The following is a 17,843-nucleotide window of genomic DNA, read 5'->3' on the forward strand; positions in this document are numbered from 1 at the left end:
ATTCTTTTTTCACTTTCCCGTCTTTCTCAGAAATACTAGAGTACCACATTAAAGGATATATGGAAAATCAGACAGTAGCATACAGTAGCCTTTTCTTTTGTGCTGCTTAGTTTAGTTTTTTATGCTTTTTAGTTCTTTGCAAAGGAATTTTATTTTGTAGCTTTGTATAACTAACAGCACAGTTTTGATTTGCTTTATATGTAGTGTGAGTGTCATATATAAATAAAAATTGATGATTTATTGTAAGATTTAGACAACAATAAGTTGTTTTTTCTTCTTACTCCCATTCTCACTAAAAAGCGCCAGTTGATGTTGAACCTGTGCATGGGCCATTTTATGTGACCCCATGCGCACCTTTTTTTTTTCTGCACCTGCTTCTCAAGCTAGCTCTCCCTATGTCATCATAATTTTTTGCAGCTCTTAACATCTTTCAGGTATTTCTAGCGATGGCTGCAATCTCACTGCCCTTCTTTACAGCATGAAGTATAGTCCAGTATAGCATGGAGAGTAAAGCAAGTATCAAGTCTTTGTGTCTACCATGCTATACACTCTTAAACAGAAACATTTCTAGGGGTACACATCCATGCAGATCATTTACAGTTTATTTTGTCTAATGTGGGGCACTAGTTTTACTATTATACTGATGGCTGAACATTTCCTTCAGTTTCTTCATCATGATATTGTGCAGTCTGTTGTTAGTCAAAATGTGTCCTGTGAAAAGGGCCCTGCATATTCATACTGGTGTTTCTAACACACTGTGACTGATCAGACTGCTCCTGCTGAAATAGGGCAGAAATGTGATTCGAATCCATGTACTTTTGAGCAACAAAACAAATTGGAAGAGATATATTTATCTAATAATGCAAAGTTAAACACTGGTGTGATTGGCCCTGCTGTGTAGGGCCTTAAATGACTGTCAAGTACCTGTTTTAGTGTAAAAAAAAAAACAGAAACAAATACAAGAATTCATACATGTTTATTATGAAAAACATCAAACATTTTAAACTGAAGATCTCAAATTTCAGATTACTCCAAGAGCACAAGCTCAACACTAAAACAGAGGGAAAGACAGAGCACACACGGGAAGGATAGGCTTTGGGAGTGTGAACAAGCCGCCAAATATCACACAGTTTCGTCTTTGAAAGTATCAATAACTTAAACAAAAAAGATGATACACAGTTACGGTAACAAAAAAAGAAAGAAAGAAAATGTTTATGGTTTATTGTTTTGCCTTAATGCCTGCATTAAGAAAACGAGATGGATGGAGTGGCAACTAAGATGTTTACATGGGTGGGGACAGTTTTATTTTTTAAAAATCTTTTTTACAATCAACTCCTCACTTGTTCTTAACCTGGACACACAAAGATAGACTTTCAGGGTTTACCAGAGGTGCAGCAGTTTCTACAACTGAAGGTAGTATCCCCGAGTCAGTTTTATGAGGGAATATATTTGATTGACCACGGCATAGCTTTAATACAGTCTTATACAATGAATGAATGGATCACAGATTGCCTGGCTCAATCTTAAAAATTCTTACTGCTCCTAACTTTCCACTTACATCTCACTTCTCTTTGTAATGGTTCATACCCAATGCTCTGTCAATTTCGCCTCATCCTAAGATGAAGAAGTAACTTAAAAAATGCCATCCACACTGCCAGAAAAGATCATTTCACTAGATGCAAGTGAAGAATTATTCAGTTCAAGGAAATAATCAGCCGCGGCACATATAAATGTACAAACCCTTCATGCTCTCATGTGCACTAATGCCTTCCTCTATCCCTGCACCAACCTCTTCCCCTCATCCTTAGTCTTTAATGCCACTTCACTGTCTCATGCTGGACTTTTCAACATAACATTATCAAACTCAGCCTAGTCACAAAAACCCACCTCTGATCGCACAAATGTGTCCTTAGACAGAAGATTCTGCATCTGAATAAGTCCCATGTCACAAAGTACACTCAAAAACATCTCAAAACATCTATGTTTTTCTTCCCTGTCTCCAGATTCTCAGTGGGAAAAAACATAAGGCTTTAATCTGACCTCCACTGACACCAATTCAGTCTTCCTTTCTCGTACCCAAATGTCAGCATTGTTTCCTGTTGGCTCCTGAGCGTTATGATTCTAGTCATGCTCGGTCAAGTTCTTGTGAATTACTAAAATATAGAACTCAAGCACTGCAGCTTCACATCCTTTAAATATCGAGGTCTTTATATGTTATAACCTCTCTGGCGATAGTCACGGCCTGTGATCGGGTTAATGTTTTTGAGTTTTCATTTTTTATTTAATTCCAATTATTATGTCGACCATTTTTTTTATCTCCAAACTTGTTGTAAAATGTTACAAACACATAAACATCAATAGATAAAAATTCTTCGCTCATGTAAGGCTCATTCAAATCTTATTAAGTCAGACTGAAGAAAGGGAAAAGCATGAATAAAGAAAAGACATCATTATAATAAAACCGTTGAGTGCATTAAATGTAAAACACACTGGAAAATGAAATGAGCTTCTAGTTGCACAATATAAAAACATTTATATTGCCTAATAACAGGACTTAAGTAAATCCACATTCAACGTTTTTAACCCAGGAAGTGGATTTCCTTTAAAAAAACAAGAATAACATTAATAAAAGGACAACAATGAAAAACATTTGCAACATAAGTCCTCAAAACTCCCACATTTCTGGAAACATGTCAACTATACATAAAATAGCCTATCGCTGCTAATACTAGTTCATAAGGAAGCTGAAAGATGAACAAAAATGAATACATATAAGGAGTTGAGAATATAAAAAGTAAACATCCTGACTTTCACTCAAACAAAACGATAAGATAACAAAACATTTCATTACACTAGTGCTGTAACAGGACAGGGAATATATTCAGACTGCATGTAGGCTTCACAGGCCTCTGATGATGAGGAATATCCGGGTGATCGATCCATAGATGGATTCTGACTAAATTGGTACCATTGACTGTACAGTCTGTGATCTGAGCTGATGAATTATTAATGTTGATTACAATACAATGTATATAGAGCAGGAGTAAAAGAAGAGTGTGTTAAGAGATGAAGAGCTTGTTTCTTTGCTGATTTTCAGTACGTTGTTTATCATGACTGTTCAGGGAAAACTATTTATACTTAAATTGCCAGCTTTTCACAAACCACCTCTGCAATCATACATTTTTCAGATGATAAATTGGCTTTTAATATCCATTATAAAAAAACAAAAATTACTTAAGTTGTAGATACATACAATTTTGGCTCTAGTAAAGCAATATCCTTGATTTTGCTTTCAGGGGTGTGCAAGAGTTTAAAAGCACAGAGGCCTTTGTGCACAGGTGTGGACAGAAACACCAGAGCCAAACAAAGAGCATTTTGCCTGCTCAAATGTCTCGTGGTTAAATTAAAATTATACTTTTGTGCTTTGTTGAGCATGCTACTGTTTGAATCCACAGCATTAGCACACCTTCCTTTGGCATCTCAATCAAATAGCCTTGAATCACCCAGATATTCCTCATCAAAGCGCTGACAGAGAGTGCTCTCAAGATAAATAGGCTGCATAGGGAACAATAAAGAACATAGGTAGGCCTGTGTTTAGTTTCATCCATGTGGGGAACAAGACTGATTGTATCACATAGTGCAAAACCCCTCAGAAGACAAACGATGATTGTATTGACCTCCATCACATTTCCAGAGGCAAAGATAGCACAGTTTGCAACAGTTATAAATGTCCTGCCTCGAGGTTGTTGCTACATAACCTGTGATTCTATCGTCAGGCCATCTCATCATAGCAATGTTTTAAAGAGATCACAAGTATAATACAGCAAATACCTGGCACTGTTCTGTCTGGATACTCTCCTCAACCTGCCCACGTTTTAAATGCGACTCAGTTTCCCCCTCTTATATTCCCTCCCTCCCTCCCTCCCCTCCCCCTCCCCCCTTTCCAGCATAGTGAACTTTGGTCTAAGAAAACAGCAGGTTTCAGGAAGTGAGCTAGGCCTCGTGGGGGTTAACATGTTCACAAATGAAGTGTTGCACAACACTGAACAATGCAGAACCTTTTCTCAACACCTCACTTTTGATACACGCTCTGGTAATCCTGACCAATAAGCCCCGACCATGAACCAGAGCCAAACTAATCCCTCTCTCTATCCTTCTCCTCCCTGCCTCAACAAACATACCCCCTCACAACCCCCTTCCCTCGATTTTCAACATCTTGTTTTAATAGAAAATATACTTTGGTACTTGAATCTACATCTATTAATCCAATCCTTTAAGACCTGGACAAAAAATATCAAAGTGATGATTTGACCTCTACTTTAACTTCAACTCTGGATGTGTCACATTTACAATTTCAGGCTAAATCCACTGCTCATGATCCTTCCTCTGTATTCAAATATGTTCAGCTTCCTTTTGTCCAGGCCTGTTCTTTCCTTTTTCCATTTAATCCTTCTTTTCAAGGTTTGTTTCACTTTCAATTCAATCAATTCAGAAATGTTATTGTCTTCTACATTTAAATATCTCAAAAGTGTTTGGTGTGTGAAAAAGACCATATCTAACCTTTTTAGGAAAAAATACTGGAGTAAAATCTGTCTACAATGCATTTTCATTTGACTTATTTTGAGTTGATTGTATTGAAAGTGAATGAACAGCCAGCCCTGGTTTTCTCCTCTTCCTCCCTCCACTACTTCCTCCTCCTCATCCTACTCAGCGCATCTTGTGTTCCACGTCAGCGTTGGCCATGTTTGAGCCAGGGCTGGGGTCCTGCTGTCGTCTGGACTGGGGAGAGAGAGGGATCGAAGGATGAAAGAGGTGAGTAGACAGGAAGAAAGAAAATGGAAAGACAGCAGGAAAGGGAGCAGAGAGAAAGAGAAAATAAATTAAGTACAGTTTAAGAGGTGTAAAGACGCATTGGCAGCACTTTACTTGCATTTACATACATAACATTTTTCAATAACAAATACTTTTTATATGAAACTAATTTATTGTCTTTGAAAATGTGGCAGTGTCAGTGTAATAGAGTATTTATTTGTGTATGCAACACAGGTTTAAAACAGTTTAACTTAGGCTACTGATGAAGGACAAATATACAAAGTTGCAGTTCCAAAAACGGCCACTAGATGGAGCCAAAGAACTATTTCACAACAAGGCTCAGCGCTGCTGTTTATATACTTTACTGATGCTGATATTTTAGTCAAGGTAGCTGGCAGACAGACAGACAGGGGGGCAGACAGGGGGGCAGACAGACAGACAGACAAACTGGCAGACACGCAGGCTGTCTGACACAGATAAGCACACACACATACAATCACACAAATGCTCACACGCGCACAACAAGTGGATCATTAGGTCATCATTAGAAGCCATCAGTGTGACAAGACTTTTAAATATATTTCATGACTGGTTGAAGTGTAAGTGTGTGTGTGTGTGTGTGTGTGTGTGTGTGTGTGTGTGTGTGTTTGAGCCCTCAGTATGACCTGCTCCGGCTGTAAAAAATACTTGTGGTTCTATGTTTACACTTAAGTGATAGCCCAGGGAAACTGAAGGGGTGGCGAGGGGTGAGGCAGGGAGCAGACTAAACAGAAATGCAGACAGAGATAGTAAAGGGCTTGCTTAGTTCAAGTGGAATGTAGTTTGTGTCATCTCAATGACTCACCATAATAGCAACATACACACAGTCACATGCAGACACACATACAGTATGTCATGCTACCATTTTGACTCCTCACAGCCAGACTGACTCCACTTTCTGTCTGTCTCCTCTGCAAAGCTTTCTGCTGCTTTATCAAACCTGCTGCTGTGGCTCCTTTAATGAGACTTGATTCTGGATTAAGATGGAGTCATAAACTGGTGAACTCTTTGATTGATCTATATAGTGCCTTCTGTGCCAGTCTCTGCAGCATGTTCACAACCAATAATAGGTGCCAAAGCAAGAACTACTGTGATGTTTATGTGGTGAGGTGATCACACGATTACTGGTATATAAAAGGGAGAATTATCTTCCTAATGTGCAGTTTCTTAGCATGTTCTGCTCATTGTTTTGGTTTAACTGTCTTTACTTATCAACACGCAGGACTATGAATGGATGCCACCGTGTAAAATATTTCCCACTAGTTAATTAACTGTAAATGTCCTGACTCTTGTAGGAAGAAGTGGAGTATGACTCCTGCTATTCTGTGCCGACAGACGGTTTCATCTTATAATTGTAGCGCCATCATACATCCATCTATACCGCTTATCCTGGTCAGAGTCGTGAGGGGGGGCTGGAGCCTATCCCAGCTGTCATTGGACAAGAGGCGGTGTACACCCTGGACAGACAACCTTTTAGACTCACATTCCCACCTACAGGCAATTTAGAGTCACCAGTGAACCTAACAAGCCTGACTTTGGACTGTGGGAGGAAGCTGGAAGGGAACCCACGCATGCATGGGGAGATTATGCACACAGAAAGACCCACTTCATCTGAACCGGGATTTGAATTAAGAACCTTCTAGCTGTGAGGCCACAACACTAACCACTGCACCACTGTGCAGCCCTGCAGTGCCATCATACGACTCAGAATTGATAAGTTAAATTGGTTATATTTCAATAAAAAAACAACAACAACAGTGGCGGGGGATGACAAGTAATGTAATCAGTGTATGTGTGAACGCAGTGTATTACCGTGAACACTTATAAGCATGGCAAGCCTACACACAAGGCGACTGCTTTCAGGGAAACAGCTCTGCTAAACCCCCTGCAGACTAATGCTTAATAACAAGCTTCTAAAAAGCGTTATTTTTTTACCTAAGCGGCTGGAAAATATATCTAATCAAAAGATTGAATATAGTACCTGCATACACCAGACGACAGAGACAGCGTTCATTGAGACCCATTTAAGCATATCATAACATAGCTGTCATGTGATGTTATATTTACAAGATGAATTGTTGTCTTTTATTACTTTGTTTACAATTTATAATATCAGTTACATGCTATTTTGATGTTGAGTCAGATATGGTCGTGAACAGCATTATCATGCAGTCCACTAAAATAGCATGAAGGCCTGAATGTGAATGCAGAAGGCTTTGATGGTCACGTGATCAGAAAAGAGGCTTCTAGTGGCTGTGACCAAAATGTTCACTGTTTTCATTTAGCATTCTTGATCACGACTGTTGGTTGTGTCGTGTTTGTCTCTGTAGAAGGGAGTGGTCTCTGATAATCCTAGAGGCAGAGGAGCTTTCTGTATTGATCCACACACAGATGGAAGCTTGCTGGGCCACTATAGGCTGCTTAACCACAACTCAATACTGGAGAAATGTGTGTGTGTGTATGTGTGTGCATGTGTGAGTGTGTTTGTGGGTGTTGAACTTATTTTTGCTGTATCCGCGAGTTTGTGCTCATATGTGCCTGTACAGTATCTGAATTTGTCTTTGAATGTGTGTGTGTGTGTGTGTGTGTGCGTATACGTCAAAGCAGGGGGTCTGATGGCGATCAATACTAATGATATATTAATGCTTTCAGTGCCAGCTCATCATTCACCACCAAATCTCTTTCTGCGGAGCACTTGGAGAAGTGTGTGTGTGTGTGTGTGTGTGTGTGTGTGTGTGTGTGTGTGTATGGAGTTAAAGGCACATCTCTTCTGGATCTATTGCCCCTCCATCCATCATCCTGACAGGGGCCTTGTGACCTTGAATGACTGAAATATCACTGCTTTTGGATGAAAAATGGCCAACCTGCCAAAACATTTAGGCCTCAGGAATTAAAGAGGAAAGGGTTTATATTCAGTGAGCAGCCAGTGAAACAAAGACAGTGTTCTTCTGCTGAACTGCTGAACTATAAAGAAACCTGCTCATACAATAAAACACATGGATTGAGTTTCATAATTTTCCCCAGCATGTCTCTATTAATCATATAGAAAGTTATCATAATCTTTATCATCTGTAATCTGTGTTTGAGTGGGATATTAATAGTTTTCATGTTCAGAGAAGTTTTCTCAAATAAAGATTATAGCTTGAGGATCAACAAGGGCCTTTTATACGCTTCCAATCTCGGAAACCAAGCGGCAATAGTTAGCCTCTGGGGAAAACGGTGACCATGCCGGGCATTCCGGTTTAGCCAGCGGTTAGCGATAAGGACTATCAGCCAAGACTTTCTTTTCCATGCACTGCATTGTTCAGTTAGCAACTTGAGTAGCTACTGTGTGTTCAGATCAAAAGCGAAGCAAATTTTGCTCCTCCAGGTATGTCTGCAAAATATACACCGTTAGTTCTTGCTCATTAATTCCCCCGAGGTACGCCCGTTCATCTGTTTGTGGTGAGTCTCAGTTTCACTGCAAACAGTAAGTTACACAGAGGCTCCACTCTGGCTTACTTCAGCAGTATGAAAAAGAAACAGATTTTCTGGTGATTGACTTTAATTAACGGCTCTTAAGTTTGCTGAAATAACAACATCATGATGCAGATCAGTAACAAGTCAAAATGAAGCTTTGTCAGTTCTGAGAAGTTTGTTGAACGGAGGTCGTATCGATAATTTCTGATGCATTCGAGGAATCTAAAAATCTGAATGGCTTTCGCAACACAGCGTCAAGGGAATTTGTCTTAAGTTGAAATATTTGATCCAGAACAGATTGTTAGCTGAACTTGCTGCAGATGTCTGTTTATAGAAATTAATAAGAAGCTAAATCGTTGTCAGATGACGCTGTTGGGAGCCGGGATGCCATTACGGCGCATTATGTTCCGCCTGCTTTTGCTCTCCATGCGTACTGTTTTTCCTGCATATGCCGAAGCCTGCTGATACGTGATTGGTCAATACTACTCGGATTACAAGCAAACTACAAAAGGCAACCAGGACATTTTTATGTAGAATCTGCAAATAGAAATTAATATGCTTCTGATATGTAAATAATACTTTAATGAAACTGAACTTTTATAGTATTTAAAGCATTTGATCTTATTTGGCATGGTAATATTTAAGCACTGAACCATTTATTATTTGTTTCTAGACTGTAGTTTAACTTCATGCCACCCCCTTTGCTTTTCTCCTTCACAATTTCCTTCTTTCTCCCATTCCCTCTATATCTCTGCTGTCTCAACCATTATTCAGTGTGTTACACTCCTTCTGTCGGATTCTCTGTCGATCATCTGTGTTGGATTTACAACAGAAGAAAATAAAATGTGTGCAATACAAAAGTCTGCAAGTTTTGTCGAGATGATTGAATTTAATTAAAGTCTTCACTATACAACAAAGAGAGAAGGAAAACAAATGTACAGACTTCTGACTTACTTTTTTAACAGAAGAAGTTTAGATAGGACAGAGAGATAACTAGATCTACAGTGGGAGAGAAAAACAGACAGAAGGAGAGGTGGAGCTCCGACCACAGAAATGCAGAGGCCTAAACTGTGCAGCTATTGAGAAATGCTCGTCAGTCACACCCAAAGTGACGTCTCACATCAGATCTGCAGGATCCCACCAAGACTGGTCTTAACTTTAAACTCTGATACATAAGGACATTATGGTATGGATATCTTATCATCTGCAAGGCAAACAGAGTTTGAGTCACACATTAAGCATTGCTATTCTCCCACTTCTTTCTCTTTCCCCTACCTACACTCCACGTTAGTCACCACTGAACTGAACATTGATAATAAAGGATTTAATTTGTAAGCTTTATGCAATTTCTTGCTCAAGAATTGAGGCATCTATTATCTATAATGTATATTTTAAAATGTCTGGTTTTTGTACCAAACTTGTCAGATTTTTTAAATTTATGATAACTCCAGCAAGGAATTATAAATATAATTTACTGAAATCCATAAGTGATCCATATTGGTCCTATACTGTCAGCATGAGAGAAAAAGCCTTCAGTATGTAACTTAACCTTTGCAATTATGTGTAGTGAGAGCTGCAGAACATTCCAAATCAGCTATGATTCCCCTTCAGAATGGTGGTACACATACGCATATGTATTGTGGTAGGTAAAAAAAAATTCTCTACGTATTCTGTTATTATAATTATTACTAATTCTGTATGACGGAAAATAAGATAAACTTCTTCAGAGATCTTGATATAATTTGTATGTAAAAACTGTAAAAGTAAAAATTGTGGTCACACTAACTAACAACAATTACTTTGTTTTCTGGTGTTTTTTAATTGGGTGTTTTCATCAAAAAGGTGCGGGAGTGAACTGATGGTAAAAAATAAGTTTGATGATCCATCTTTAGTTTGGAGAGAGCCAGGCTAGCTGTTTGCCCGTTTCCATTCTTTATGCTAAGCTAAGCTAGTGTAAAGGCTCTAGCTTCCTACATAATACACATAGATGAGGAAGGTGTCTTCTTTAATTATATTCTTGTCAAGATGTTGAACTACGTCTTGTAAAATTTATGTGAATTCCTTGACAGAAGTGTTTGTTTTGCTTTGGGTATAGCCTGCAAATATGCTTTTTATTTTTTAGAGTCGGTTCACTTATTTTACACCTCTGTTAGGTGAGGTATGGCATACTAAGAAATGGCAGCATGTGGGGCTCTGGTTTAGCTCAGTTGGTAGAGCAGATTGGACTCCCTGTCTGACATGCACCACATCATGGTGCATGTCATCCCCCACTCTCCCCTCCTTAAAATTTCTGTCTCTCTTCAGCTGTGCTATCCAGTAAAGCAAAAGCCCAAAAAATAATATAAAATAAAAAGAAAAGAAATGGCAGCACGTAATGAATCTAATATATATAATATATATAATCTAATGTGGGACATAACTCTGAATCTTAATCATTCCCACTGCCCAGTCTGGAGTCTGTATGGGGTTTTTCCAGGGGATAGTGATGGGTCTTATACTGATCCAGCCTCAGACACAAGGTTTTCTTTTTCTCTGACAGCCTCAGGGAAGAAACATGAGATCAGTCAGATGAAAGACGACCTTCAATAAATGCCTCTCTTTCTGTCTTTCTGTTCTGCTCATCTGTGCTCCTCGTCCCCTCTGTTCTCCGTCTGTGCTAAGTTCCGGCCTTTCAGTTCTCTCTAATTTCTACACGACCATGTGCTGCAAAGCTGTGGTAGGTCTTAGTGAATTGTGTGTGTGTGTGTGTGTGTGTGTGTGTGTGTGTCATGGTGCAAACTAGCTATGAAATTGTCACATGTTGCTATTTCTGTCTGTCACGCCGCACAGCATCAAACAAGCCGAAGCCGACATCATAGTTCATTAGAAGTGCATGCATTTCATGAACACACTAACAAACACACATACACACATATTCACACAACACACAGACAGCTAACTATTGACATACACACTCACAGGAAATACCGAACGAACACAAAAATGCACAGACAAGAATTAAACAGGTGAACGCATGCACAGACACAACCACACACACATGCACACGCACACAGAGGGTGGTTTAGTGCATGACAGTGTGATAGATGGTGAGAAATGAAGGACACAGACCCTGTTCTTTTCTGCTGGCTGTCTGTCTGTGTGTCATCAGTCCCAGATTTTAGAAACCACAGGGTCCTAAAAAATAAACAATTTGGGGTTCATTCGTTGGGTGTCAACTTAGGAAGGATGCCATTGATCTCCCTCAAGCCTTGCTGGGAAAGTGAGTTTGTCTCAAGCAGGTAAAAACATTAGGGACGAGAAAATTGTGAATCTGAATAGATGAACATGTAAGACATTGTGACAAAACCAACTTCTCCACAGTAACAATTTAACAAACTAAACACAATTTCAGGAGATCTTTTTTGAACAACTACAAATGCTAGTTTTATTTAATTCAATTCATTTTTAATTTAAGTTTCTGTCATCTGTAGCAAAAAGTAAAGAACCTACTTTCCCTTCTGAGGCTTTTCGGGACACCTGACAAAACTGAATCAGTCATTCAAGAGTTCAATAATATCAAATTAAATCAGATTAGATTTATTGTCAAACTGATCATGCACTAAACCTATGATTCAAACTGCAGAAATTCTCATAAAAAAAAAAAAACAATAATAAAAGCACACAACCACACATCACACAAGCCTGAGCCATCCAAAGCGCGAAGCAAAGAAAAACCTACTGGAAATTTGACCTGTGACTTTAATAAAATGGTGTTTAGTCCCTTCTTCACAAATCACTTGATACTTAGGAGTAATTATAACTAAACAATTAGCCATGAAGTATCTTCACGTTTGCTCTTAATTTAGTTTGACATTTGTATTTCTTGAGTCCAATTTTCTGATTAAAAATTATTATCTGCAAATTTCCGGCAGGTTAAGTTTAGCCTTGCAAAGCCAGCCCACACATTTGTATTTTCACTTTGCTTGCTGTAGTCAGCTCCGAGAGGAATCATTTCAAAAAGGCTGAATAACAAATACTGACAGTGTTTACCTTTGTTTAGATATCAGCAGACTGATTTCAGACCAAACAGTAATGTGGTTTTGTTTCTATTTCACTCGTAGTGTGTACTTAATGGCAGCTGAAACGTTTTTTCTATACTTCCCTGATGCAGAAGTGTACACAGGTTGTGGCCACTGAATGATCACTGTTGTGTGCACTTCCATGATTGTCTCACCTCTCACCACACCCAACACGGATAATGGATGCGGTCAAATGTGCAAAAAAAGTGAAGTAAAACTACTACTTTGTGTCTGTACTAACAATGCACTTCTGTACTGGGTTAAGTTAAAGTACTGGTTTCTGTTTATCTGTAAACCTGTAGCAAAAACAGAATTTATGACATTTAGGCTGGCTTGGCAAGGCGAAGAAAGGTCAGATTTACCCACTTGTCTTTGAGATAACAGAGCAGCATCAGGAAGCCATAAACAAGAACCTTCACAGGGCCCTCTCACCTCCAAATCCTCTCTGTGTGACCGGTCTCTGTCTTCAAAGTCTCTGGTTCTGCGTCGAGCCTCTTCAAATGCTGCCTGGGCCAAAGCGTCCTCATGCTGCGCACACACACGCACACACACACACACGTACGCACACACACACACACACACACACACACACACACACACACACACACACACACATTAACACATGGGGAGTGACTTTAGTCTTTTACGATGAAACACATCCTTGTGCAAAAAAGGTTCACATTGCAGAGCAGACATTTATTCTGTTTAAAGGGTACCTGACACATTTAGCATAGCTATGCTTTAATATTGATCAAAATGGACAGTAAAAAACAGAATCCATGCAGCAGATCACAGACATCATCTAGTAAATTCCACACACCTTTCTTCTTCTCCTACATTTCAAACAAGGCAACCTTACTACCAACTGTTTAAGTGGAGATTTGGGTCTGTTATGCTAGTAGTGGCTAGCCTTGGGCCGCTAGCCTCAAGCACAGAAGAGATGACGGTAAAACAGTGTGGTAATTCCCTTTTCAATAAACAATCATCCCTTGACTTTTTGGCTGACCGCCGGGGTCAGCCCTACACATGGGTCTGTATGTGACTGACTGACTGACTGAGTGAGTGAGTGACGGTACTTTCAGAGCCATAGAGACTAGAGTAGGTGGGGAGTAGGCTAGGCTGCTCCTCTGCTGCTCGTTCGCTGTCCTCCTCAGCGCCCATATCCAGGGGTACTTTCAGGTCTTTGTTTGAAAGGTTTGGTTGGTCTTTACAGAAAACTATCTTATTTACATTAGAAACGGGACCTTAATTAACACACGGCGAAAACAACCGTATGAGCCGAGACGAAGAGACGGAGAGTGAGTTCGGGGGAGAGAGGGACAGATCGCACCCAAGTTACGTCTGTAACATGATTTCTTTCTTTTTACTTACATATACTTATGGCCTGCGGGAGACTTACGGCTACGTTTTTGTTTCGAAGAAAATTAAGCAGGTGACTTTATTGATCAAATAACCTCCTGGAACAACAAAAACAACAACAACGGCCGGGAAACACTTCAAAATATAAGCATTGTGTACAAACGAGGGAGTCAGACTTCCAGATCGGGCTTTTACTTTGAATAAGCATACTGGAAGTGTTGACCTGTTGACCTACTTTACTCTCCATGCCTGTGACTTTTACTACAGGAAGAGATGTTAATATTTCTGTCAGAGATCAATAGGACTCATCACGATTCATTTTCACCGTGTATTCTGGTCGAGAACCGTGCGCGGCTCACGGTAAAAATAGGCGAGCATCCTATTCTCTACATTTTTGGCGCAAGTAGCATGAGATATGCGCACGTCACACCAGCAGAGTGAAGACTCATCTGTTTTCATGCATTTAAAATGAAAAATGAACACGTCCAGCAGCCATCAGGCACACGCTACGCTTCCTGTGTTGCCCACAAAAGCGCACATTGACCTGAAGTGGTCAGCCACATACTAGGCTTTGAACTAGTCTTGTTAAGTTAAACATCTGCAGTTCTTCCACTGCAACTGACTCAGGAGACATCACTTGAGGCAATCTATCAGACTTTGTGCAGCTCCCTCTGTTGCCACACTGAACATCTTTTTGTAGTACTAGTGGTACTTTCAAAGTCCCGTAGACAAGACTTTGACACGTTTAATCAGTTAATTCTTTTGTAAATAAGACACAGACAGAGGGATATGATTGCAGGAGGAAAAGAGGAAGATAAAGACCAGAGAAGGACATGGAGAGATGCACACATAAAAACAGGCCTACATCATTGTCTATGTATACATGTGCTTCGTTACCTGCGCCCTCTCCTCATCAAACTCCAGGAATCCCATCCCATCCAGCCTCTGTAGGTCGATCCAGCCTCTCCAGATCACACACACCCCGTTCAGGATCATAGGAGCCTTTAAATAGACCTGAGGAGAGGAACAGAGAAAAAGTTTTTTATTTTCATTTTAACAACATCACTGCAGCTCTGTAATATAGTTTCAGTATTGCAACAGATATGAAACTTAGTATTAAATTTAACACGAGTCCTGTGCGGCTCATTTTTCCTTTTAAATCACTGGTACTGTTTCAAACCCCCTCTTGTACTACTTTTTAGTCGGTCAAAGGTGTTGATATGCAACAAAGTTACACTGAAATCAACAGACAACAACAACACTGTGATCTGCATCCACAGCCATACAAGATACAATTTTTCTCATGACTTTGGAAAAAAAATTTGCCCCAGGAAGGAGCAGCAGCTTTATTTGACCCTCAGTTACATTCATAATCACAGTTCTTAAAACAGAAAGCATCAGCTGTTTTTCCTGAACAATAAGAAGGTCTGTGTGTGTGAGATGGAGGCCTCTCCTCTTCCTCCCGCTTTTACTGCTGTGAAATAAGACAAAACCACCGAGTACGTCAAAACCTCTCCAGCACAATCGAGTGTTGGACGAGTAAATCACACATTGACGTACATTAACACTTTCAGGCATGTGTGCAATCAGTGTGTAAAGATGAGTGTGTGTGTGTGCGTGCGTGTGTGTGTTTGCTGCTGCTTTCGTGGAAAAGTAATCATTTGCATTGGCCTCGGCGAAAACAAGGTCCTCATTATGCTTAAAAACATTTTCTTTGAACTTGGTGTTTGTGTGTGTTCATTTTTATAGCCATTGCCCTGGGTCCGTGACTTCAACGGCTTCACTCACACACTGGAAGCTAAAATCTCTAGCTAAACTCTGTGGTCTGTTATCCTGGTTATAATCTCAGTCTGTGCAGCTCTTAGCTCCTTGTTTCTATATATTTGTTTGATAGGGTAGTGGGAGAATAAGCAGTGATAATAAGGGGACCACAAGTGCTTATTTTCTTACTTGATTAACCCCTCGCTCTCCCTCATGCACTCTGCTCAGTAAGAGTCTGCAGCGTCAGACAGACATTCATAAACTCAGCTTATATTACATGTCTATGGCTCTGTGCCAGTAGGGCAGCAATGTAACCACCAAATATGTGTGTGCGTCTGTGTGTAACTTCATGAGGCGAGGGAATGTGTACATGTGTAGGATCACAGAACGATTTCTGTGTTTAGATTTGGCAGGCTGTCTTAGCTGCTGTAGGTCAATCCAAGCTGCTGTCCACTGAACTCAACTGCTTCTACACATTTAGCAACTTAAAATATTAAGATGACCTTTTTCTAACATCTGAGCACAGCACACAGTCAGTTAACCCACATAGCTACATTTTAACATTAGAGAGCTATGTAACAGATTTGTCTTTTAACAGTTTAGAAAATGTACAAAGCATATGTTACTTTTGTTTTATACCTAAATTTATGTGGGCTTTCCTCACAGACTATCAAAGTTACAATTACAATGATACAATTTCATTTAGCAGATGTTTTTTTTCCAAAATGACGTACATCTGAGAGTTACTACAGCACATGCAAGGATCTAGACAGGAGGGAACAACGTCAGAAAGCACCAACAAACAGCTTCATCAAGCAGGATGTTAGAAACTTCAAAGCCTGTTTTCTCCGTCAATCATGACTTGTTTAATTTTAAAGCTATATTTATAATATTTTCATATTAACAAACAATCCTCCATGCTACTTGTATGTAAAAGGGGTCAACTCTACGTCGAACAGCTGAGCATCGTTCAGCTTATCGTTCTGGTTTAATGGTCTGCAAACTTCCTCTCACTGCTCTCATTGGGTCTTTTTTTTGCCGTTTTCAGCAAAATGCTGTAAAAATCTGACTGTGTGTAGCATTCTCAGCACCAAGCAGTGTCAGAAACAACTAGCTTGTGAACACAGTGGATGTTTTAGCACTTAAACAGCCAGTCATAAATATAAACTCCTAATGACTTAGAAGGTGTTATTAGGCCTGTGTTGTGTTTACAGCTTGTTTCTGTTGTCTGCCAGGTGTGCATAAATAAACCATTGTTTTCAGAAACCGACATTTTTCTAAACACCAGTGATGAGGAAAATATGCACGCACGCACACAGACACAGTCTTACCTAAACAACCCTTTCAAACAGCTGTAAGAACTTTTCTCTCAGCCCAAACAAGATGAACTTGATAGAGTATGACACAGTAAAGTTGACTCTCTTTACTCTCTTTCTATTTCTTCTCTTTGTCTGCCGTCTTCCTCTTTCCCACGACACTCATTTCCATGAGGAAAGAGCACAGACAGTGAGAGGCAGTGAAGCAATGTAACACAGACAAACAGTCAGTTTTCCCAGGGTAGAGAGTTTTAAGGTGGTATTTTTATCAGAGTAAACAAGCATTTAGGAATAAATTAACCAAATCAAACACTCCCCCTTGCACACACCCAAACACCCAGTTGACTGGATTTTCTGTGACACTCTGGGTGAGCTCCACGTTCCTGCATTTTTACTCAGGCTATTTTTGGACAGCCTCTCACAGGGACCTCTTTTACCACAGCTACCCACACTGCACCGGGGTTCAGGGGAGACTGCACTCCAAGAGACTGTGGGTTTTTGTGTTTATTTTCAAGTCAATGTTTTTGTGTGCATGTGTGTGTGTGTTTGAGAGAGGGAGAGAGAGAGAGAGAGAGAGAGAGAGAGAGAGAGGGAGGGAGATGGCTTCCACATCTGTGGGGGTGCATGGTGCTTTTAAAAGAAAGCTTCATTTGGCTTGACAGGGAAAATGTGTGTATTCATGTGAGTGTGTGTGTGTGTGTGTGTGTGTGTGTGTAAGGGGAAAATATGTAGAAACGGCCTAACCACAGACTTCCTCTGAGAGAGAGCCATGTCAACCCCCACATCCATTAACTTACACACACACACACACACACACACACACACACACACACACACACACATACACACACACACACACACACACACACGTGAAGACGCTCTCACACTGCAGCACACAGTGAATGAGAAAAGGAAGCTGAGTGAACTGAAGTGAAAATTCAGACTCGCTCTGAAGCTGACAGTAAGCTTAAAGCAGCGCTGTACTTTTGTTCTCAGAGTCCGTCTGAGAGGATTTGAGTTGTTCTAACGATTCGCTGTT

General features: G+C 40.0%; 1 protein-coding gene across 4 annotated transcripts in view; it reads right to left on the minus strand.

Annotated features, from left to right (window-relative positions):
• Positions 1–3,949: 3,949 nt before the first annotated feature.
• Positions 3,950–17,843, minus strand: part of cbfb (core-binding factor subunit beta) — a 34,974-nt gene continuing 21,080 nt past the window's right edge. For 2 of the 4 annotated variants that reach the window (XM_069686395.1, XM_069686392.1), the window contains 3 exons: positions 14,625–14,741; positions 12,801–12,896; positions 3,950–4,779 (listed from right to left, as the gene is read on the minus strand). In XM_069686395.1, coding sequence (XP_069542496.1) covers positions 4,708–4,779; positions 12,801–12,896; positions 14,625–14,741 — 285 coding nt within the window. In that variant the 3' untranslated portion in view covers positions 3,950–4,707. Of the gene's footprint in view, positions 4,780–11,418; positions 11,485–12,800; positions 12,897–14,624; positions 14,742–17,843 lie in introns of all 4 variants that reach the window. The other 2 variants (XM_069686394.1, XM_069686393.1) reach the window with 2 other exon arrangements.

This window comes from Semicossyphus pulcher, unplaced genomic scaffold, assembly GCF_022749685.1.
Source record: "Semicossyphus pulcher isolate SPU_LCO1_2020_fin unplaced genomic scaffold, fSemPul1.0.p SCAF_8, whole genome shotgun sequence".
In the NCBI taxonomy this organism is placed as follows: Eukaryota; Metazoa; Chordata; class Actinopteri; order Labriformes; family Labridae; genus Semicossyphus; species Semicossyphus pulcher.